At 37.6% G+C, this 24915-nt stretch overlaps 2 protein-coding genes across 3 annotated transcripts; one reads left to right on the top strand and one right to left on the bottom strand.

Annotated features, from left to right (window-relative positions):
• The first annotated feature begins 6849 nt into the window (after positions 1–6849).
• LOC139851569 (protein high chlorophyll fluorescent 107) lies at positions 6850–11405 on the top strand. Of its 2 annotated transcripts, none has more exons than XM_071840652.1 (8): positions 6850–7416; positions 8363–8506; positions 8624–8929; positions 9669–9728; positions 10048–10293; positions 10448–10558; positions 10653–10829; positions 10914–11405. In XM_071840652.1, exons 1-8 carry the CDS (start codon positions 6877–6879, stop codon positions 11250–11252), a joined length of 1923 nt encoding a protein of 640 aa, XP_071696753.1. In that variant the 5' UTR covers positions 6850–6876; the 3' UTR covers positions 11253–11405. The 2 variants fall into 2 exon arrangements, with proteins under 2 accessions (XP_071696753.1, XP_071696752.1); XM_071840651.1 differs by having other exon boundaries at positions 10048–10317.
• Positions 11406–11558: 153 nt separating this feature from the next.
• On the bottom strand, positions 11559–23323 carry LOC139851446 (aldehyde dehydrogenase 22A1). Its single transcript, XM_071840483.1, has 14 exons — positions 23109–23323; positions 22212–22252; positions 21959–22051; positions 21629–21756; positions 21401–21523; positions 20672–20825; positions 20499–20602; positions 20349–20427; positions 20158–20253; positions 19945–20082; positions 19550–19765; positions 19263–19454; positions 12790–12933; positions 11559–11939 (listed from the first exon to the last, which is right to left on the bottom strand). The coding sequence occupies exons 1-14, from the start codon at positions 23218–23220 to the stop codon at positions 11787–11789; spliced, it is 1773 nt and encodes a 590-aa protein (XP_071696584.1). The 5' UTR covers positions 23221–23323; the 3' UTR covers positions 11559–11786.
• Positions 23324–24915: the final 1592 nt, after the last annotated feature.

The raw sequence follows: 24915 nt of genomic DNA, 5'->3' as shown, positions 1-24915 counted from the left end.
AGTAGGCCACGAGATTTCAGTGCTACAACGAGCGTTTCAAAAGTATGTAAAAGTATATGCTTAACCGTGGGCACCCGGTAACTTAACGTTTAAAGTACCCCCTTAAAGTGCACTTGGCAAGTGCGTATAACCTCGAAGTATTAAACACTCGTTAAATGCTAGCGCTACTAGCCCGAGTGGGGATGTCAAACCCTATGGATCCATATCTAAGATTCGCGTTCACGGTTCAAAAACCAATGATTAAACGTTACCGAGCTAAAGGGAATGTTTCTGCCGTTATATAACCCACACATATATAAAGTTTAAGTACTCGTGCCTAGTATGTAAAACATAAAATTCCGCATGTATTCTCAGTTCCCAAAATAGGTTAAAGTAAAAAGGGAATGCTATAACTCACAATGATTAGAAGTAACGGTAAGGTAGTAGTCGGGAAAGTGGTGTGCAAGTAACGGTCCAAACGTCCTCAACCTAAGTCAAATAGCACTAAGTCAATAAGTCGTTTCAAAAGGTTTACAAGTATGTAATTAAGGTCATAAGGGTCATCATCAATCATCATTAAACAAAAGGTAACAAGTAAGACTCGTTTATGAAAGTCGTTTAAAACAAAGGCTGACTTCGGTCAGTCACCACGGCCTCTACCCTTACTGAATTAAGGTGAGACCAGTGGTCATGGCTCCGTCTATGAGTCCCTTAAGTGTGGTAAAATTTACAGAAGCAAACTCGTCTTGGTTTGACCGTGGCGACGGTCTAAGTGCGAGTAGGTCAGAAATTTCTGCACAACGTTAAAGGACATGGTAACGATCGGAGGGCCATAAATCCTAAGCCGTAACTCGGATTAAGACGAGTCCTATATGAAAAGTTATCTACTCGAAAAGTTCTATCCAAAAATCAAGGTTAGAACAGCCCAGGTCTACTGGTCTGTTCCAGAAGCATCAGGTCAGTAGGTTTTGGACAGAACAGTGGGTTTTGGAGAGTTCCGGTTGTCTCGGTGCTTGATGTTCATCACGGTTCTCATCCTTGATGCGTATAGCTTCAAGTGTACAACTCGTTGATGTGTTAACATCATTTTGACCAAGGTTTGTCCATCATAACTCAAGTGCAAGTGTTGTAAGTGTTTGATGAACCAAGGTTACATGTAAGTTTATGAACAAGTTCATGAACACTAAGAAAGATCACAACCAAGTGTTGGATCCATGATACTTGCACCAAAGTGTAAGCTCTTGTTGGTTTCATGTCCTTGTTCAAATGTTTAGTAAGCAACTTAACAATAAGAAATAAAGAAAATGAAAGATAAGCCTAAACCAACCATGAAGGTGGTATTCTAGTAACATACAACAAACAAGAACACAAGTAACAAAAATTAAAGATTATAAACTTTAAATCTTTGAAATAAATAAAGTAGAAAGCTAATCTAAACAAGAAGATGATTCATAGTTGCTCTTACTTTTAAAGATTCAACCAAGTTGATCTTTAAGTGAAGTAACTTCAAAGTTACTTCAAGAACTACAAGTAAAGAGTTTATACAACTATGAACTTCAATTCTTTGAAACAAAATATGTAGAACATAACTAGAGAGATTATGTTCTTGATGTTCTTGTTAAATACAAGATATACATGAAGAAATCAAACTAAAAAGTTTGCTTCTTGAAAGCTTGAAAGTAAGTAACAAGTAACTAGAAATCAACACTTGTAAACAAAGATTAAAACAACAAATCATGATGATGATCAAAGGGCTCAAGGCCCACGGTTTTGTTTAGACAAAGAAGAAAGAAAAAAGTCTTTAACTTACTTGCAAGAACAAAGAACTTGAGAGAGAAAAGAAAGAGGGATAATTGCTAGTAATGTGTGTGTGTTTTTGAGAGAGTGTTGTATGTAAGTTGTGAATGAAAAATGGAAACCAAAACACCCCATATGGGCATCAAAATCTCGGCATTCAGCTGAATAGAGAGGGGGAGAGGTTAAGTTTAATGGTTATTAGCATGTAAAGTTCATAAAGGTGGATATAAGAGTTGATTTCATGGGGATTATAAGGCAACTAGATTCCTTAAGCAAGTAACTAGTTAGTTTATGTTTAAATGATACTTACAAGTATGCAAGAGTGGGCTTAATGTCCATTAAAAGAAGTAGGGTGGGCTTGTGAGTCTTATTCAAGAGTCCATTACACTAATTAAAGCCCAAGTTGCAAATAATCCAAATAAGTCCAACTTAAGCCCAAGTAATTAACTAACCATCTTAGTTAATTAAAATGATTAATAAAATTAATCATGAATGTAAATAATACCTTAAAATATTATTCGTGCAAGTTCCGGGTGTCACAAAGACGTTTCGGGCATTTAAAGTTCAAGTACGGGCAATTAAAGCAACATGTAAATGTAATAACATACATTCGTTTAATCAAGCGTATTAATAATAATAATTATTAATAAATAACGTTGGAAAAACCAGGGTCGTTACACTGCCGCCCAGCGTCCATCAGGCAGCCCAGCGTCAAGCGTAAGCCCTGCAGGCAACTTCTATGCATAAGCCCTTTAACTCAGCGCGTGAATGGGACGCAGCCACGTCAGCACACGCCACCGATATTCCGGATACTTCACATAACAGAACCATTCAGTGATTGACACGTGTATCCCGTGAATTTCGGACATTCTACGCCTATAAATAGACCCCCTGGGTCACCACATTTCACATCATTCTGATCTGAACTTCAGTTAGAGAGAAGTACACTTTCTCTCTCACACAGTTCTTTCTTACTCTAAAATAACATTAGCCGCTTAGCAGCAGTACGCTAGACAGATCATGTAACGACCCAACCCGTTATCCAACCGAAAACACGCTTAGATTTTTTTTTTATAACAAAGATCCACTTTTCAGGCAATTGGAGCGCCGCTCCATATAGGGGCGCGCCGCTCCAAACCCTGCTGTCCCAATTGTCATTTTCACGCAAAAAGATCTCATATTTTCCGACACTTTTGGACCAAATGCTTTTCACAACACATTATAATAGTTGAAAATAACACGTTTCAATACTAAAATGAGTCTTACGACACCGGGCCCACATATGCCCAAATTACCCTTTAAGTACAAGGTACAAGTTTCGACCCCATGACTTTAAACACAAAATAAAAGCCGAGCATGGCAATTGGGGATACGCTATCCAATCCTAATCGAATCCAAAAGCAAGCCTTCTAAAGCAACTACGCGAGTCACTAGTTCCCACGCTTACCCGAGCCACCTCATCCAAGCAAATCTATAAAAAAGTAAACAACGAGAGGGTAAGCTAACGCTTAGTGAGTGAAAATATACTACATACATATATATGCATAAAATGGACACGCCACACAAATAATCAAATAACGCATACCGAAGCATCCAAGCATAAAGGCAAGCTAATCTAAGCATACCGTACGATCACTAAGCAACAAGCTAACAACATCAACAATGAGTAAGTTCACCAACGACAAAGTGAACAAATGCCAATAAGCTACTCCCGGAGGGTTAGCTACATCACGACAATACAACATTATACGTATACAATATTTAACATGCTAAACAATCACAATCACAAACACAATATGGTTAACCATAAACGCTATGGTGCTACCGGCTCGTGGTTCACACCATACGCATTTGAGTCATACTCTTTTATAGTGCTACCGGCTCGTGGTTCACGCCTCGTTTTATAGTGCTACCGGCTCGTGGTTCACATCTATTTTTATAGTGCTACCGGCTCGTGGTTCACACTCGATGCTACCGGCTCGTGGTTCACATCTTATTTTATAGTGCTACCGGCTCGTGGTTCACACTCGATGCTACCGGCTCGTGGTTCACATCTATTTTTATAGTGCTACCGGCTCGTGGTTCACACTCGATGCTACCGGCTCGTGGTTCACATCTTATACTCGTCACATACATGTCATGGTACCACCGGCACGTGGTTCATACCATAACATCCACAAACAAATACGCCATAAACATGAATGCATAATTATTCCACTCACAATATTAACCCTTCGCCATTGGGGTTATATAATCCACATCACACGCCCATGTGATAACGTATGCACAAAGTGTGCACCTCGTCAAAGGTGGTCAACCAAAACGCACAACCGTGCCAATTGGACCTATACACAAGTCCATCAATCCACCTATATGTGAAGTGAGCTCTATGACTGAGAACCACTTCATCCGACCCGCACCCATCCTACACATACATATGCATATAGGATATTAACACTCACCTTGAAGTCTTGATGGATGCCAAACCAAAATCCGCAATCGCCGATGGAATGTACCTATTCCATTTATCACAAATACAAATAACACAATTAGGGTGGATATACCAATCAACCCAAATTGACAACTAGTGCAATTTCGACCCAAATGCACTTCCAAGCACAAACCGCGCCCAAACTAACCAATAATCACTAACACAAGTGAGAATGGTCCTAATATGCCAATGAAACCCAATCAGAGGTGTTAAACACCTATCTTGCCCAAAATGACACTTAAACCCCAATTTGACCCATAAGAAGTCAATATCACGCCATTAGCAAGTTTTGACACCAAAACATATTTAACTCGGTTCTATGCTTCAACTTAATCCATTTTAAGTTTATAAACCTTATTACCTCGACAATTGAGTCATAATCATCAACAAACCCTAATTTTGACTCTATTCAAAATTAGTCAACCACAAGAACCCTAATGGTCTCCAAAACATCAATAATCACTAATACTAGTGATTATACACCATTTACAAGTCTTAAACATGGTTAAATCATTAATAGCAAGTTTCCATAAACCCTCTTCATCAACTAAATGGGTTTTACAACTAACAATCTCAAACCCTAACTTGAATATCAAATCTAACAAATGAAATTCGGAGTTTGAACTTACCAATACCGCCAAAATGATGCCGTTGATGAGATGAACAACTTTAATACTTGAGGTTTGACCCGAAACACTCTTCTTCTTCTTCAATTGGAGCTCTCTCTCTCTCTAAATCTCTCCTCTCTCTCTGGGGTTTGAAGATGAGAGTGTTGATGAGTGAAAAGAGGTGAAATGTGATCCACAATGATCAGTGGATCAGTTTTGATGACCCCAAACCGACCCCAAGTGAAAAGACCAAAGTACCCCTCATTTAAACCTTTTAAAAATGCTGAAAATTGCATCAGACGCGATCGGAGCGCCGCTCCATAAGGTGGAGCGCCGCTCCAACCTTCAGGTCAGTTTTCAGTAACTTGTTTTGGCCATAACTTTTTGACCGTAGCTCCGTTTTCGGTGAATCAAATATCGTTGGAAACGTAATAAGATTTTCTTTCCAATGGTAAGGCTTTGAAACATCAACTCAAACTTTATTTAGGGTTGAAAAGATACGTACACACCTTGTCACTTCAGACAACGTCCAGTTTCCCTCGACGTTCGAGCAAGCAACACGTACATGCGTCGTACACTTCATACACGCATCGTACACCATAAATACATTATGTACAATAAATATTTGGGTCTTACATATCATTACAGATTGATCCACAGATTGATTGAGACCACCCCACAGATCTTACATCTGTGTTACGGGTCTGCAGAGATTATTTCTCAAGGGCAAACAACAATCAACAGTATACGCCACACGCTGAGCAGCTAATTTTCTGTACTAGTATCATACAGCCGCTATACGGAAAATCGTACTAATATGTATCATAACCTTAATTAATTCAACTAATATTAGTCATATTGTTGTAGGCTCGACAGTCGCCAACAAACAATTTAGAACTTCATTTTCGTCACGAGGATCTATAGTCACATCCTGTATTTGGGGAGCGTTCTCATTGTAACCAGTTTTTGTGGAAGACATCAAACATAATAGTATTAAGGTAGATCATGATACTGTATTCTAATGCCGTAACTACTAATCTTAAAAAAGATGAGATACAGACGACAGAAGGACCCAAAGTTAAAATTGAGTCGATATTCTTAGTCATGTAAAGGAAGCGTATAATTTTAAAGGTTAGAAAAGTTTTCAAAATATATGAATATCATTTACATAATGATATTTGTGCTTTAATGAATGTAATAAAGTTGTGAATTATTAATCTATATATCATTTGGTGAAACATGATATACTATTTAGTTTAGACGGTATAGGAATAGGAATTCCACTTTTAGATTAATTTGTTACAACAATATCACTAGCTTTCTTAAAAGCATAAACTGATATATATATATATATATATATATATATATATATATATATATATATATATATATATATATATATATATATATATATATATATATATATATATATATATATATATATATTCACATTCCATGATTTCTCTTAATCATCTAAGTTTGTTTACAATCGTGTACGATAATTTGCATACAACATGGAATCTCCTACGAAAAATTTGAAAATGGAATTCCTATACTGCCCAAACTAAACAGCATATTATATTATGTTTTACAATTTTTTCTTGTAAAAAACGTGCCATCAAAAGTTGTTATATACAAATAAAATCTTAACCATTATTACAAGTTAAATTGAATGAAAAAAAAGGTCAAAAGTAAGCCAAAAAGTGTTCCTTATCCCAACAAAAATTCTATACGACCAATTTATCCACTACATTGTCTCCAATCAGAACCTTCCACGTGTAAAGAAAAAATCTATTGTCCATATCGACCTCATCCACCAAATTTACTTTCGCAACGTGGCTCAGAACTAACCAGTGACTAAATATTCTAAAAATTACCAAACTACCCTCATCAACTAACATCTCCAACAATCCATTCTAAGGGTAATTTCGTCATATCGTACTTCAATCACCTCAAAATCCCGCCAAACACATTTCTGGTGTCAATGAGTGACGGAAAGAGATGAAGTTATCTTCTTCACAACAACACTTCGCTCTTTTTTCTCCAAACTCAAATTTACACTTTACTACCCTCATCAAACCGTCATTTTCACATTCACACCTTCAATTTCCATCTTTACCAGCTCTCGACACTTCCTCTGCCGCATCCGCCTCCGCAGCCTCGTCTCCGGCACCGGTATTCAGATCAGATGCAGATCCGGTCCAATTCGACGGTATCGGAAGTAGCAAAACATCGAAACAAACGTTAGAGGAATTGCTTGTTGTTCGGCGGCCAACGATGGAATCTGATGATGACACCGGCGATACTGCAGAAGATGATGACGTGGAAGGGGATAAAAGTTCGCTGTCCACGTCATCATCCGTGATTGATTCTGAGTTATCGAAATTTGCAAGGAAGATGCCGATTTTTGAGCCGTTGAGAGTTGACGGCTCAAATTCGGCTGCGAAACCGCTTGCTGTTAATTTAGATTTGGCCTTGTATAGATCGAAAGTGTTGGCCCGAAATTTTCGGTATAAGGAAGCAGAGGAACTTCTTCAGAAGGTATACTATAACTGTTATAATTATAGTTATTATTTATTAATTATAATTGATTTGGTACTTGTGGTTAATAGGTGCATTGTTAGATTATTTAACCAATACATGTACTTGATTTAACATTTAGTTTGCGAATACTCGGATTCAATTAGGAGTGCATAGTTAATTGAATATAGAAATTTGTTGGATAGCTGATTGATACTTGATTCAAGGTCCTATAGGTTTTGGCGTTTTGCCTTGTTATATGCATATGAAATTTAACTGTGAGGTATGTGTAGGAAAGACGGTATTAATCGATCTAATCTTCAATATCGAGTGCGGAATAACTCAATATCGGGTTTTATATCAAAAACGACTCAAATACGAATGATCTAGACAAGATAAATGACTTTTAGATGTTGTAGATCGATAACCAGAAGTGCTAGACCTGCAAGGAATCGAAATCACCGCTAGGGTATAGTTTAGGTTCGTAACCCTAACAATGAACCCAAAATCTTCAATATATAAGGTCGTGTAACCGTGCGGTTGCAGGATGCAACCGTGCGGTTGCACTTGTACCCGTAAGGATGCAACCTGCATCCGTGCGGTTACACAGACAGTAAGTAAATTAACTTTAATTGCAATTAATCGATCGTATACGCAATAGTAAACATTAACCACTAACAATCGATTATCCAAGTACTTACTTAGTCTTGTTACACACGAATACGCTATAATGAACTCGGGATTTACGTTAATGCACCAACAGTCTGGCCTAGTTAACTTTATTTATTTATGTTGGATTCGAGCTCTTATTTTTTGCTCATGAATGATGTCTATCTAAGCTTAAACTTATAAGATTGTGTTCTATTGAAATTACCATTGATCTGTCCTCATTTATTTTATGAGAAGCTTTTGTATTCATATCTGATGTCCCTAAGTTGTTTTTGTATAAATATTCGATGGTGTAAAGTGTATATCTTATTGGCCTGAGGATGGAAGGTCTTATGTGGCCCTAGGCAAGATATTGGGTAAGCAATCAAAAGCAAATGAAGCAAGGGCAATATATGAGAAAGGTTGTCAGGCAACACAAGGTGAAAATGCCTACATTTGGCAGGTCAGTCTTTTTGTTTTTATTTTATTTAAATAATTATTTAATTCCTAGTCAACATTTTTGGTCATTGGTAATCATTATCCGAGAAATCAAACTTTATATGTTGTTGTCATAAACCAGTGTTGGGCTGTTCTGGAAAACAGAATGGGAAATATAAGAAGGGCAAGGCAACTGTTTGATGCTGCAACGGTTGCTGATAAGAAACACGTTGCTGCGTGGCATGGATGGGCGGTTTTGGAACTGAAAGCTGGAAATGTTAAGAAAGCTAGGTACCTTCTTAGTAAAGGACTCAAAAATTGTGGTGGAAATGAGTACATTTACCAGACACTAGCAATGCTTGAATCGAAGGCTAATCGAAATGATCAAGCTCGATACTTGTTCAGACAGGCTACTAAATGTAATCCCAAAAGCTGTGCCAGTTGGCTTGTAAGTTATCCTTCATTATCAGTTCGAATTAACTAAAAATTTAAGCTATACTAAATTGGCTAGGCAGAATATTTGGTGATTTACTTTAACTATCAAACTAATTTCGGAGTAATAGATAAAACACCATTGTGATTTTTTATTGTAGCTGGACTTATTGACAAGGTTGGCGAACTCGGATCTTGAGGAGATCTCGTTTGGACATTTTTTGGGGAGATCTCGGACGTTGACTTTTTAGTTTTTAAAATATATATATATATATATATATATATATATATATATATATATATATATATATATATATATAAATAAATAAATATATGTACATTTATCTACATTTTTACGAAATTTCACAAGAAATCTGAGAAATGAGCTAGAAAATTCGAGAAATTGCGAGATTTTATGAGAAAACCCGTGAAATGAATGAGAAAATTCGAGTAATCGTGTCTTTGACCAAGTTTGACCCCGTTGACCAAGAAATCTCGCGATATGGACATCTCCTCTCGACTGCCTTCCAAAAACGAGATCTCGGAGAGAAATAAGGAGATTTACAACACTTATTACTTATTGGTTTAATCCAATTCGCCCAATTTCTAATAATATCCTATATTTTGTTGTCCCATTGCTTTATTACTAATTAACAACAAGCATATCATGTAGCATTTCAATAGAATATAGCATCAAAACGTTAATACTTATAAATTTAGTTTATATAATTTGAATATAAAGTATCACATTACAGGCATGGGCTCAGCTTGAGGTACAACAGGAAAATTTTCGCGTTGCCAGGCAGCTCTTTGAGGTTAGAAAAAGTCATGTTGTCTTAAATTTTTCTAGTGAGTACTTTAACTCGTCGGAGCATCTTAATTTGACAAATTTATTATCTTTAATATGGAAACATTAAACAAATATTATAACTAGTACGAATGAGCAGATATAGAACAGTTTATGGAAATGTAAATGCAAAAGAGTTAATATACCGGTTATTTTATTCCATAAATAATTAGCTTGGTGTTTCCTTTTGCATTTTTGTGCAAACAATTACTTCCTTCTTGATTAGAAACACAATCAGACCTTTTTCACATGATGCATTATTCTGGTCACTTTTTTTTCTGAATCAGAAAGCTGTTGAAGCTAGTCCAAAGAATAGATTTGCATGGCATGTTTGGGGTGTTTTTGAAGCTAATGTTGGAAACGTTGAACAAGGACGAAAGCTATTAAAAATCGGTCATGCATTAAATCCAAGAGATCCTGTTCTTCTTCAATCACTTGGGTTATTAGAGTACAAACATTCTGCTGCAAATCTTGCTCGAGCGTTGTTCAGAAAAGCTTCAGAGTTAGACCCAAGGCACCAACCAGTCTGGATTGTATGTATACGACTCCCTCCTAAAGTTAAATTACCTCGTTCCATTCTCGTAACACCCATTTTTATTTACATTTTATTTATTATTTTAAGCTTCCACCATCATACCATTTTTTTTTTTTTTATTATTTTTTTTTTTTTGTTAATCTTGAAATTAGGCTTGGGGTTGGATGGAGTGGAAAGAAGGGAACATTAAAACAGCTAGGGAACTCTACCAAAGAGCATTATCAATCAATTCAACAACCGAAAGCGCTGCTCGCTGCCTTCAGGTTATAATTTTTCTTTCACTTTTTCGCCTTGACAGATTCAGTTGTAACGGGGTATTACTATTTGTACCACATGATTAATATTTCATGTGTTCAGGCTTGGGGTGTACTGGAACAGCGAGCGGGTAATTTATCAGCTGCAAGAAGACTATTCAGATCGTCACTCAACATAAACTCACAAAGCTATGTAACATGGATGACATGGGCATCTCTTGAAGAAGATGAAGGAAACTCCATACGCGCTGAAGAAATCAGAAACCTTTATTTTCAACAGGTACTAATATTTGTTTGATGAAGTTCAATGGTACATAATTAAGCTACTTATAAACGCTAATAATTGTTTGTTATGTGCACACAGCGTACGGAAGTCATTGATGATGCTTCATGGGTGACTGGGGTGTTAGACATCATAGATCCTGCCATTGATAGTATAAAGAAGCTATTGAACATAAATCAGAATTCATATAACAAGCCACAAGATAATTCAACGAGTGAAGAGAGATTAGAAACTGAAAGCGAGAATAACACAGAGAGCGGAAGTGGATTCAATTTAGATGGTTTTATTAGGGAAAAACTATCTCTTGATGCATCAAAACTTGATATCGATTTGGATTCGAAGACTACAAATTTGGCGGGAAAGAATAGTATGTATCTGAGAAAGGTTTGGCGACCAAGTAGTAGTAGTGTGTCGGTATAGGCTTTGTGATTAGGTACATTTCTGTTGTGTAGGTAGTAGTAATACATTGAAGGCCATGGCTGCAACACTTGAAAAAAACTCATTATTGTAAAAGCATATATTGGAGTTTATCATACTCGATCGATCGATGTATATTATGATCTTGCAGCAATCCGATGCAGAGTGAAAAATTCAAAACATTTTATATCTTTTCTTAAATGAGTAGGAGGATAACTCTTAATTACATTGAACAACATGCATACAGTTCAATTGTCAATATTGGGTATTGCTGAAATGACAATTTGATCATTATAGGAAGAGAAGAAACAAAATAGAATATGCTTTAAACAAAATTACTGAAATAGAGCCTAAAATAGAAATAGTAACAGTTTTCAACTTTCCTTCTACAGCCAAAAATAGCAAGAGTTTCTTTACTGAAATGTAAGATTCTACATAAAGGTCGAAACAAGACCAGATATAATTGAGTTTAACTGCTAGTAATGAGGCTCTATAGTTCATACCCACAAAATTACCAATCTCAAATAAGACAACGATTCAATCGCTTCTCTTAGTGTTACCTGTCGAATTCTGCTCTGTAAGCATTTTCACGACATTTACCAACGCTCGCAATCGGTCCCGCATATTTAACCCGTATAGAGCCTCCACAAGTGACTGCTGAAACTCAAAGCAGTTTTCTGCAACGGGATACTAGAGTTCAACCAGAAGAGAAGTTAGTTCCCATAAAAGCTTTTAGCTAGCAGAGGTTGCAAATTGGTCAAACAGGTTAAAAGTTGCCCAAAGTCCATTTTTAATTGATACAATCTTTTGAATCGTTTTTGTTCAAGAATTTAGGGTGCATTTAGTCACAAAAATCTTTCTTCATATTGCCAATCCTACTTTTCTAGAGAGTGCGAAATGTTTAGAAGTAACACATGGAGTTTCATTATTCATAGAAGGTCAAAAAATATAGTGATTATATTTATTTATATTCATAGTTATCAAAATAAAAATAAGAATTTTGGTTCTTAGAAAACTTTTCAAACAAACACAATGGAAACTTGAAGGGTTTCCGGTAACAAAACACGGCCTTAAATTCTTATTGTAATATTTTGGAGTGGTTCCGTCCACTAACTTCTTTCAAGTGTTTTTTGCAGTGTTCCCATTGACCAAGAAAAAAACTTTAACGGATAAATTGATGAAAGTTGGCTGGTTACATTCAACGATTTGAAGTGATAAAAAGTTGAAGGATGATTTCCAATTTTCTATCATATGTAACCCAAATAACTAGCGAAAGATTATTATAAAAATGATTGAATTTAATCAATAGTCCAACTTCTAAGTTAACATGGTTGGATGAGGTTTTATGCATCTAAATACAATTAGCTTCCGGCCCATTTGACTTACTCAACCATCACATATTATTATAAGCTAGGTTTTATGTTATCCGTTAAAGATAAAACATCCCCCCAATTGACCAATTCATAAGTATATGGGCTGATTGCCACCTCCAGATCTCTTTAAAGGAAGAATTAAGAGCACTTGAGCTGCAAAGTTTTACCTGAATTGGCTTTGGTATTTTGGTTTTAATCAAAGGCCACCATCTATCCTCCACTACTGATTTAACAAGACAGCAAGCACGCAATCCTTCAACGCCAGCAAACCGTCCAAATCCACTGTCTTTTACACCACCGAATGGGAGAGACTGTCATTAAAGTAAAAAGCATTAAACACAACAAGAGAGAAATAATGAGTGTGTGTGAGAGAGAAAGGGTGAGGAGAGAGGATCCAAATTTTTCGAGAGTTGCACACAAAGTTGGTTCGAACGGGCTGAGAGCAGGCGAGGGCAACACTAGGGATTCGGTTTCAAGGTTTTTCGGGTATCGTTTAACATCCTTTATGTTCTTCAACTTCGGTGACCATTGGAGCATCTCCGACCTATGGAGGACCTTCAAGCCTTTTGGTGATCTCAGAGACATATATCTAGCAGGCAAAAGGTTGCGGTGTGGATCCAAATTTGCCTTCGCTAGATTTCACGGTGTGGTGGACGTAGAACTCCTCCTACGACGACTAGAGAGCATCAAGTTCGATTCAAGACCTATTAGGGTTTTCAAAGCTTCAAACAGAAACCCCAATGTGCATGCTAATAGCAGACCTTCGGTCAGGGGTAGAAAGGTGTCGATTGGCCAGGTGTGGAGGCCCAAATCAACTTCTGCAGGTAATGTTTTCCATCCACCACTGGGGGAAGACTTCCCGGAATTGAATGAAGTATATGGTTCAAGGCGAAGGAATACCATTTTCGGTGCTCCTGTTCAAAATCGTTGTTATCGTGATGACAGTTTAAAGGCTGATTTAAGGGTAAAACTACTAAAAAAGAGTTGGGAAAGAAAGTTACTAAAGGAGGTAGAAAAGGCAAGAACCGTTGAAGTCGAGAATAATATATCCTTCAATAATATGGAGGATCGTATTTTACTGGGAGAACTTAAGAACATTGGTTCACTCAATCTTATCACCACTTTGGGAGAGGCCAATGGGTTTACTGGATTGCATCTCAAATATATCGGTGGGCTTTACGTTTTACTTATTTGTGACGATGCAAGCACTGCAAAAAACATTATTGAGGGGTCTGATAGGCCGTTTAATAATTGTTTTAAATCTCTAAAAGCTTGGGATGGTGGGTATTTCAATCCTGGTAGACTTGTGTGGGTAGATATCATCGGTGTTCCATTCAGATACTGGAATATCTCCACCTTCGACTTTATTGCTAATTGGTGGGGGGAGGCCATCGAGTTCAAAAATTGTAATATCATCCATGGAAAACAGAATTTAATTTCTGGGAAGGTCCTGATTCATACGAAAGAAGATGAACATATCTTTGGGGTTGTGAAGTTAGTTGCAGGATCATTGTGCAAGTTTGTTAATATAATAGAATCATTCGATAGATTTGAATTGGATCTTGAGTTTAATAACGTGTCTGATTGGGAAGATAAGTCGTGCTCGGACGATATATCCAATACCTACTCGGATGATAGTGACGATGAATTGGAAGATGGAGAATTCCGATCAGCTCTTCGCCGCCGCAGTTGCCGTTCTCCGGTGGAAGATGAAGGGTCTTCAGGCATGGGTAACAAACGACTTTCTGGAATTAAAAATGATAATGATGACAATGATAATGATGATACGCGTGCTGATGATATGGTGGATAAAGTGAGGACAAGTACAGTAAAAGCCAACATGGTGATGTCTAATTCCTTGGGGAATGTGGAGTTAATTGATGATATGTCTAGTAACCAGAAAAACAGCAACACGTTTTTTCAATGCCAGGTAAAGCAGGCTACTGGTTTATCAGGCCCAAGTACACCCATCGACATTAATGGGCCTTTTCCAGCCAGCGGCCCAATGGACCCAAATGATGTGGTTAGGATAGAAGACTTGGGTGAGACTGATTTTTCTACAGATGAGGAAGTGGACTCAAGCCCATTAAGTGAGCATGTTCCAAAGGGAGATCCATGTGTCGTTGGGCCTATAGAAGTGCCTGGATCAAAATTGGACGACGCAGGGGTTCCGGATAAATCTGCAAGTATTCAAAGTGCGAAATTGAGGGTTAATAAAAAAGAAAAGGCGTATTGCTCAGATTCTTCTAATTACTGTCGGTTTTCGTCTGGTAATTGGAAGGCCTCTTCGAAACTTTTGCACGCAAATAAAGTATACAGGAGGAAAAAAGGAGCAGCCAAGTGTCCCGATGGTTGCATCGGGGAAAAAAAGACGAAGGGGTCTGTGGTTCCAAAATCATCTGCAAAAGGTAAATCTTCTTCTTCATCTCGTAATAGTAGGAATGATGAATTAAGGCATTTAATCTCGGAAAGTAGCATTGGCGTTGAGGAATTTGGCACGAATCTTGGTCTAAAATGGACCAAGAATGCTCAGTAAGCTTATGTTCTTTCTGTTTCGTTTTTGCGGTTTTAAATGAAGATTATTTCGTTAAATATTCGGGGGTTCGGGACAGGGAAAGAAAGCAAATTCGGGGATGTTAGAAAACTTTGTATTTCGGAGAAACCTACAATTTTCGTCCTTCAGGAAACCAAATGTCATAATGTAGGAGATAATTGGGTATTCGGCCTCTGGGGCTCAAAAGAATGTGGGTACATCCAAAAGGAAATGATTGGCAAGTCGGGAGGGCAATTGATTATTTGGGATAAAAATGCATTCAGTGTTAGCGGAGAACAGATAAACGACTATTTTGTGGCCATTCGGGGTTCTTGGAAGGATTCGGATAAAGAAAGTATTATCGTGAATGTTTACGGACCGCATGATGATGTTAGTAAAAGGAAGATGTGGGACTCGCTTAACAGCATCTTAAGTATTAATGGGGTCTCGTGGGTGATTTGTGGAGACTTCAACGAGGTTAGGGATAGTTCTGAAAGATTAAACTGTGAATTCATTGAGAATCGAGCTAAGATGTTTAATGAGTTTATTAATCAAAACATGCTTGTGGATATTCCTATGGGTGGGAGGAAATTTACTAGGGTTAGCGACGACGGGGTCAAGATGAGCAAATTGGACAGATTTCTTGTTTCGGGGGACTTTCTTGACTTGTGGTCGGGTTTGAAAGTGATTGCTCTAGATAGAAAGATGTCGGATCATTGTCCTATTATGCTTTCGGATGGGGAAGTTAATTTCGGTCCCAAACCATTTAAAGTCTTCGACGACTGGTTTCATGTGGAAGGTATTGATCAAGTCATCGCCGATTCTTGGTCGGCACCGTTAGAAGGCAACCGGAAAGATTGTGTTTTTCGTAATAAATTGAAAAGACTGAAAGAGGCTCTCAAAAATTGGAGCCAATCCCACTTCGGTAACTTGGATGTCGAAATTGAATTTGCAAAACGTGAAGCTGTGAACCTCGAACTTAAGGCAGAATTGGGGAGTCTTGATTCGGTTGAATATGAGAATTGGATGAATTCGAGGAAGTTATGGTTAGACAAAGAAAAAATAAAATCTGGGATGTTGAAACAAAAGGCACGGGTGCGGTGGATGATAGAAGGTGATGAAAACTCCAAGTATTTTCATAATTCGCTGCGTAGAAACTACAACAAATCCAACATTCGAGGTGTTTCGGTAAATGGTGCATGGTTTGTGGATCCGGTCACGATCAAAGAGGCAGCAGCCTCTCATTTTGAAACACTATTCAGCGAGGTATGTAATGAACGTCCAAGCTTAGACGGTTTGTCTTACATGTCGATTTCTGAGCAGGAAGCAACGGACCTAGAGTTACCATTTTCCGAGGCCGAAGTTAGGGAGTCGGTGAATTGTTGTGGCAGCTCGAAAGCCCCCAGGCCTGATGGTTTTAACTTGGGATTTTTTAAAAAATATTGGGATATTGTGAAAGGCGACTTAATTGCGGCAGTCAATTGGTTTTGGGTTAATGGGGAGTTTTCTAAAGGTTGTAACGCGTCGTTTGTATCTCTTATCCCCAAAAAATCCGATCCTCTCTCCTTCGGCGACTACCGTCCGATTAGTCTCATCGGTAGCTATTATAAGATTATCGCAAAAATGCTTTCCCTTAGAGTTAGACGGGTGGTACCACGCCTTATTGGACCGGAACAAAGTGCATTCCTCGGGGGTAGATACATTCTAGATAGTTCCCTAGTTGCGAACGAAGTAGTTCACGATCTTAAGCGTAATAAAAATCATGGTTTGATCTTTAAAGTTGACTTCGAAAAGGCGTTCGATTCTCTTAATTGGAAATATCTCTTGGAGGTCATGGGTTGTATGGGTTTCGGGATTAAATGGCGAAAATGGACCCTTGCGTGTTTAGAGTCGGCTTCAATCTCCATTCTAATTAACGGCTCTCCGTCTCGGGAGTTCCGTTTGCAAAGAGGGGTGAGACAAGGAGACCCACTATCACCTTTCTTATTTATCATAGCGGCGGAAGGACTCAATATTTTAACAAAGGTCGCGGTGGATAAAGGTTTGTACAAGGGTGTGGAGGTCGGTTTAGAAAAGGTGGTGGTTTCTCATTTGCAATATGCGGATGACACGATTTTCTTCGGCGAATGGAGCAAGCGTAATGCTCGTAATCTTATGTATTTGTTGGAATGTTTCGAAAGAGCCTCGGGTTTAAAGGTTAACTATAACAAAAGCCTTCTTTATGGGGTTGGGATTAGTAACTCTATTGTGGAAGATATGGCTTCTTGGTGCTCTTGTCAAGCGGGTAAATTGCCTTTCATGTATTTGGGTCTCCCCGTGGGTAGTAAGATGAAGAAGTTGAGTGATTGGTCCCCGGTTATTGAGAAGTTCAACAATAGGCTAGCGGCATGGAGGGCTAAATCGGTGTCATTCGGTGGACGTCTAACTCTTGTTAAATCGGTTCTTTCTAGTTTGCCTCTTTACTATTTCTCGCTCTTTCGGGCCCCGCCTTGTGTGCTTAAACAGTTAGAGAGTGTGAGGCGAAATTTCTTTTGGGGCGGGTCGGGATCTAATTCAAAAATGGCGTGGGTTAATTGGGATTCAATCCTTCTTCCTTACGAAGAAGGAGGGTTAAATATCATGTCACTCAAATGTAAAAATATTGCACTTCTTTGTAAGTGGTGGTGGAGGTTTAAAACCGAAACCAACACTTTGTGGTATACCGTGATTCGAAGCATCTATGGTTCTAACGGGGGACTTGTGCTTGAGGGCGGGCTTGCTCGTCCCTCATTCACTAGTCCTTGGACTTCTATTTGTGATGCAGGAAAATGGGTGGATGATCTAGGGATTGCTTTCTCTAGCTCATTCTCTCGCTTAATCGGGGATGGGGCTACTACTTTGTTTTGGGAAGACATTTGGATCGATAATCAATGCCTTAAAAATAAATTCGGAAGACTATACAGGCTTGAGGTTAACAAAGATGCAAGTGTAAAAGATAAAATGGGTTCGGGTGAGGGGTCAGGACCTGGCTGGACATGGGTCCGTGAACCCTCGGGGCGTACGGATGCAGAATTCAGAGAGCTTCAAGGGTTGCTGCAGTTCATCGCAATGGATCGTGACAAATCTGATGGGTGGCAATGGGTGTTAGACGCGAGCAAGATATTTTCTGTTAAGAAGATGTCTAAACTGATCGATGGCAGCTTTTTATCTAGGGGGAATCACTACATTGAGTCGCTTCGAAATCGCTTGGTTCCTAAAAAAATTGAGATCTTTATTTGGCGAGCAAGAAGGGGTCGAATTCCGGTAAGGGTCGAATTAGATAAAAGAGGTATTGATTTACATAGTTTGCGGTGCCCGGTTTGTGATGGGGGGATCGAGTCGGTGGAACACATCCTCTTCTCTTGTCAATTCGCGAAAGACGTTTGGCTAAAAGTTCTCAATTGGTGGGGTTATGGTTCGGCTATCTTTGGCTTCGACGATATTTTTCTAGGTACATTTGGTTCGACAGCTACTGATAGTAAGCATATGGTATGGCAAGCGGTGTGTTGGATTGCGTGTTACTTGATTTGGAAATGTCGGAATGCAAAAGTATTCAAGAATAAGACCACGACGGTTCCTTCGTTATTTATGGAAATTCAAGCACTCGCTTTTGATTGGATCTCGCGAAGACATAAACACTGGTGTTGTGAGTGGCATAATTGGTTTACAAAGCCGTTGGTGGTGTAATTGCTTCCTTTGCAATTTAGTCGTTTGTTTAGATGGTTAATCTCGTGTTCGTGCAATTCGTTGTTTGTATAGATTGTAGTCTCAAGTTGTATTATGCTGTCAAATTGACAACCATTGTACTCTTGTACTATTTGTGTGAATATAATTCATCTTGCTTTTCAAAAAAAAATTAAACACAACAAGAGACGGTATACTAACTTCAAATAGCACATAATGAATTTCTATGTAAGTTACTTTTGGCTAAATGTGCTTAAGTTTTGTTTCATTGGAGTAAAACCAACCAATAATGTAACTAAAATCATCATTTACTAAGCTTGAAAATAAGCTAACAACAGTTTCAACAACAAACACTTGCAACTTTTCAAGAAAGCAAAATTTATGTGTCCATAAGAGTAATTGTACCTGACACATGTAATTGGATGCAAAGTCATTTATAGCAGCAACTCCACAATGTAACTGCGACGCTATGGCTCTGGCACGACGCTGACTGCCTGAAAAAACAGCACATCCAAGCCCATATTTTGAGTCATTTGCAAGCATGATAGCCTCCTCATCAGAGCTAAACTTCATTATCGGCATGATTGGTCCAAAAGCCTGCTCATTCAATTAAATAGGTAAAATATAGAGTTGGAAAAAATTAAATTTCATGTGCATAATAAATTATTCTGACGACTAGTTATTGAACTTACTTCCTCTTGCATCAACTTCATTTGATGGTTAACGTTTACAATTACAGTAGCAGGGAAGAATTGATCAACAGCACCGTCACTAACATTTTTCACACTTCCGCCACCAACAATCTCGGCTCCTTTATCTAAAGCATCATTTATGAGACCTTGAAGCCGTTCGGAATGGTCTTGCATGCAAATGGCACCCATGTCATATTTTCCAAGTTGAGGAGGACCCTGTATAAACAAGTCATGTCAATACTGAGCGAAATGGGTTAAATGGGTCAAACAGGTCGAAAGTCATACATAGTGTGTTTATATTGCATGGTTCATAGTTCATTCATAACTGTAATTAAACAGATCTAACAAATACTATTGGAGTTCATAAAAATGGAGAAGCATAACAGAGTACTTACAGCGGTAACAGATTTAACTATTTTGACAACTGCAGCTACGAATGCAGAATAGATGTCCTTATGAACATAAAATCTCTCAGCCCCGGCACAATTCTGTCCACTTGATTGTAGAGCAGCTCTAACAGCAACTTGTGCAACCTATATTCAGTTCAAAAACCAATAAACAATTGATGCCTCTATTAAATAAATTGATTTAAATTCAAACATTCGTACATGAGGCACGTCCACATCTTCACACACTATAAATGGATCTTTTCCACCTAGCTCAAGTGTCACAGGTATCAATGTGTCAGCAGCCTTTCTCATTATCTGCATTTTAGGATAATAATTTCAAAACACATTATTACGTTAAACATTCTTAACATTATATCGCGTCATTTACTAAGATTATAAATAAATCATACCATTCTACCAACACCTGGTGATCCAACAAATATCATTTTGTCGACAGAGGAAACCAACGCTTCTCCAGTTTCAGCAAACCTGGAAAACTCACAGGTTAGATACAAATACCTAATAAGAGCAGACTGATGACATAATCAATTAGGGCTTACCCAGTTATTACTTCAACAAGATTTTCAGGAGCTCCAACAGCTGCAAGAGCAGATTGGAGAATTCGGACATAGAAACATCCTGACCAGCTTGCGTGTTCAGAAACCTACAAAAGTCAAAAAGATAGTTTCGGTTCACGTGAAACACAAAAGGTTTTTTTGTTCACTTGTAATACCTTCACAACTATGCCGTTTCCTGAAAAAACAGCTGCTAAAACTGGATTAAACAGGTTATGAAATGGATAATTCCATGATACAATAGCTCCAACCACACCAAGGGGGTGAAATTCCACTCTGGATGTCTTGTGAAGCATTGATCTTCCACACGATCTAACAAATACCGTAATACAAACACAACTTATTTTAAATCATATGATATAATATAATGAATTTGATAGTCATTACCATTACAATACACACTAAGCACATGGAACTGGAGAAGCACGTGACTACATGAGAGAGACGATTTTGTTCATTATTATTTTTTTTTTTTTTTTTTTGAACAGCGATTGGGATCACCCGAGAGGGACTAAACCACCCGTTGCGATCATCTCCCGTTTCAACTATGCCGATGCAGCGATAATAACTCCGCCCCCATCGCTGCCCGGGAGGAAACCTTGAAACCGATCCAAGGGCACGGCCAAGTAAAACCCCCCTCCCCTTTACCCCCCACCCCCCACAAACGCTATGGGAAAGGTGCCATGGGTGGATACTTCATGGCAGGGATGAAATTGTGTTTTTAATATGTAGCCAGCGGGGGTCGAACTCCTGACCTCCCCTAAAGGAGGCAGGCCACCAACCGCTGGACTACATCACAACTTCAATAAGCCAATACCTACCAATACCAAGATTTTGTTCATTATTTACTTTTAAATTATTACATATACCAAGATTCCTACCAATACCTGTATTCTGGCTTTAGCCACCTTTCACCCTCTGAAATAAGCCAAGTAATCTTCTCACACGTAGTCATTATTTCTCCCATGGATGCATCCACCATTGTCTTTCCAGTATCACGTGAAGAGATTCTAATAACAAAATTTGAGTTACTTGAAAATCTAGCGCTACTAGAGGATAAAATATGGCATGTTCAAAAGTTCATCACACATTAAGGAAAAAACCCCTTTTCTTACTCGCATATAAGCTCTTGATGTTCAATAATATACTTCAAAAGCACACGCAAAAACTGACGCCTTTGCTTGAAGCTACTTTTTGCCCACACTTTCTGAGATTTCCTAACCTGTGTCACTCGCTCCTTGACCTGAGAACATTCAAAATATAACTTTTTAAGCATGCAGGAGCATATGTATGTATATGTACAGGGGCTCTGATTTATACTATGAACTACTATTAAAAAACAAGATCGATGACATGAATAATGTCAGTCACAAAGTTCAAAATTCAAAAGCCATTCAGTATGCATAAAAACTCTTAGTTATAGATGTTCATCTCTAAACACTAACCTCGTCAGCCATCAGAGCAGGGAAGTACCCTAGGTATTTCATTGTTGCAGGCTCATAGCATTGGACTTTGTCTGTTTGTCTTCTTGAAGGTATCTATAAAAAAGGAAATTCCAAAAATAAAATGGTAACCCCGTTCCAGATACTGAATATCCGTGTGTATTTGATGTTAAATAGCTCGAAAGACCAAAGTCATGCTCTGGAAAATAGAGTACAGTGACTTGTTCAATTTTAAAGCCCTAAATAAGTAACTTACATAGATGAAGCTGTTTTCTTTTGGATGCCCATCATCTATAACTGTTAAACATTCAAATCCATGTAAACTATTAGAGTCTCTGAAAACATAAATCAAAATCGAACATCGCATGCAGAGTAGATATACAAGTGTATCCACGTTACAAAAGAGAACATTACAAAAGTATCACAAACACAAATCAAGTACATAGCTAAAATTAAGTACAACGTACATGAACATAAACATATATTCGTATTAAAAATATACGATGTATGACTATTGGTGTGCTTTCTAATAGAAGCATTCTGTGAACCATGTTGTCTTCTCACGCAGTCACTCTATATTATCCGGAATGTGTCTTACGGCCTAAAGCTCCATCTGTTTCTACTTTTTTCGAGTCGAAATATATACAGTCACCGTAACTCCCTAATCCATTACCCAAAGTAAAAATAATATACACATTATATCTATATATCTTAGTCTGCTTAAATCATACTCTACCTCTTAGTATAAAATCATTACTACTCCATCTTATATAAGTGGCACATGATACCTTATAAGTTACAACTATCCAATTTAAAACTGATTACCATTTTTATACAACATATATTTAACTGTGAGCATTTGAACTCAATTCCATCACTGCAACCCTAAAATCTACTCGATAAGTGAAATATTTTCAATGTACCTAAAACAGACTTGCGCATATATAACCTAAATTTATCATCTATCAGTAGATTCATCCATTAAACACATGCTCACTAATATTTACATCTGTATCTGTATATCTATATATACACACACAGCAACAGCAACAGCAAATGCAGGCATTTATATCAAGTAAAACATATTATCATTAATGAACTATATGGAGCAAAATTAGGTAAAATGTTGAATAAATCAGTAACTGTACCATACCATCGGAGGTATCGACATCGATAGAAGGAACATTGGAAGGAATGAGCATTAGTAGAAATTTACAGATCACAAACGCGAATGCTATCACGATCAAGGGCCATACAAACGCCATTTGATTTAAAGATTTGAGTGCAGAAGTGATGAATTAGTGAGAAAACTGGAAATTAGGGCTTGATTCTGGAAGAATCTAAGCTCATTTTGTTGTTGTTGGTGTAATAGGGGAAAAAGAAAATATTCTTCACTTGTAGGAGATGTACACCTTGATTCTTATTATTATGAGGAGTACAAAAAAACCCATTGTTATCTCGATTATTACGATCAGGCCACTGATCATAAAGATCTGAAGATAAGCTGTGGATTCTTGTCACGATGAGTCAAAACTAAATATTTTAATCACTTTAAAATTAAATGACACTATCCGTTAGCAATAGAGGAGTGGGTACTGCAATGATCCATTAGCCACCACCGCCACCGACCGCCACTCGTTAACAGCCACCACCAGAAAACGGTTAACGAGGTTGCCAGTGGACCCTGCAACGAGAGTAACGGCCGAAAAGTAGGCCCCACAAATTTAATTTTCTTTCCAACGGCTAGAATTTGATTTTTAATTATTTTTTTCTTTTACATATTTACTTATTATTCTATATATACATACACATACTACACAAACATAATGATACACTCATACTACACTCTCAATCTTTATTCAATATCAAACGCTCAATATCACACACTCATACACTCTCAATTTCCATTCAAACAAAAATGTTTCAACCAAATAACAACGATTTCTTCAACCATATGTTAGACAATCCAATCCCGTCACTGAATCATTCATCATCGAACCAAGCTAGCAATTCGTCTCCAAGCCAAACTAGTTTTTCTCAACAACAACAACAACAACAACAATTTGTTCCATCACACCAACTACCACCATTTCAACAACAATTACAATTTGTTCAACCATCACCACTACCATTTCAACAACAATTACAATATCAAAACATGAATACATATTATTCACAACAACAATTTCCTATTAACCAACAACAATTCTTTTCACAATCACAACAACAACAACTTCCATACATACAACAACATTTAACACAACCGACTCTTGAAAGCGTACCCGAAACACAACCCGAGACCGAAAAACAAAAAGCTAAAAGAAAGGGAAAAGGTAAATTAGTCAAAGGAAGCGAAAAGCCGAAACGTCAACAAGAAATTGCTTTCACTCAAAAACAAAAACGGCAATCGGCTTTAATGAAAGTAATGAATTGCGCCTTTCAAATTTTCAACACAACCGTCAACCCGAACTTGTCAAAGAAAGACCAACAAATTCTTCAAAAGTATCGACAAAAAATGAAGACGATCTTGTTAACCGACGAAGACGAAGAAAACGAAGACACCGAAGAACAACAAAAAGAAGACGAAGATGACGGCCCGACACCGCTCGAGTAGCTTCGTTTTATTTTAATAATAAGTTCGTATTTTTTTTATTTATTATGTAAGGTTTTTTTTATTTATGTATTGTCTTTTATTTTTAATTATGTAATGTTTTTTATTTTTAATAATGTAATGTTTTTATTTTATTTAATAAAATGTTATTTGTATTTATTTATTGTATTCAAATAATAATTTTAAATTGGTTAAAGTTTAAAATTGAGTGTATGATAGTGAGGGTTTATTGAAATGAATCTGAAAGAATTGTTAAAGTGTTTGTGCTGATGTGGCGGGTAAAATGTGTGTTAAAACCTTGAACCATTGTATGTTGCCTTAGGCCACATACAATGGTGTACAAGTTTAA

The sequence above is a fragment of the Rutidosis leptorrhynchoides genome, chromosome 6 (genome assembly GCF_046630445.1).
Source record: "Rutidosis leptorrhynchoides isolate AG116_Rl617_1_P2 chromosome 6, CSIRO_AGI_Rlap_v1, whole genome shotgun sequence".
NCBI classification, from domain to species: domain Eukaryota; kingdom Viridiplantae; phylum Streptophyta; class Magnoliopsida; order Asterales; family Asteraceae; genus Rutidosis; species Rutidosis leptorrhynchoides.
The sequence above is the reverse complement of the archived record's forward strand: the minus strand, read 5'-3'. Positions and strand labels throughout refer to the sequence as shown.

Excerpts from the sequence above, each read along its gene's own strand:
- LOC139851569 (XM_071840651.1), top strand. The coding sequence starts at position 6,877 with ATGAAGTTATCTTCTTCACAACAACACTTCGCTCTTTTTTCTCCAAAC. Across the intron at positions 9,729-10,047 it reads TTGCCAGGCAGCTCTTTGAG|AAAGCTGTTGAAGCTAGTCC; the intron begins GTTAGAAAAAGT and ends TTTCTGAATCAG. Across the intron at positions 10,830-10,913 it reads GAAACCTTTATTTTCAACAG|CGTACGGAAGTCATTGATGA; the intron begins GTACTAATATTT and ends ATGTGCACACAG.
- LOC139851446 (XM_071840483.1), bottom strand. The coding sequence starts at position 23,220 with ATGGCGTTTGTATGGCCCTTGATCGTGATAGCATTCGCGTTTGTGATC. Across the intron at positions 20,083-20,157 it reads AAGATGTGGACGTGCCTCAT|GTTGCACAAGTTGCTGTTAG; the intron begins GTACGAATGTTT and ends AACTGAATATAG. Across the intron at positions 12,934-19,262 it reads CATCCAATTACATGTGTCAG|TCTCTCCCATTCGGTGGTGT; the intron begins GTACAATTACTC and ends CTTTAATGACAG.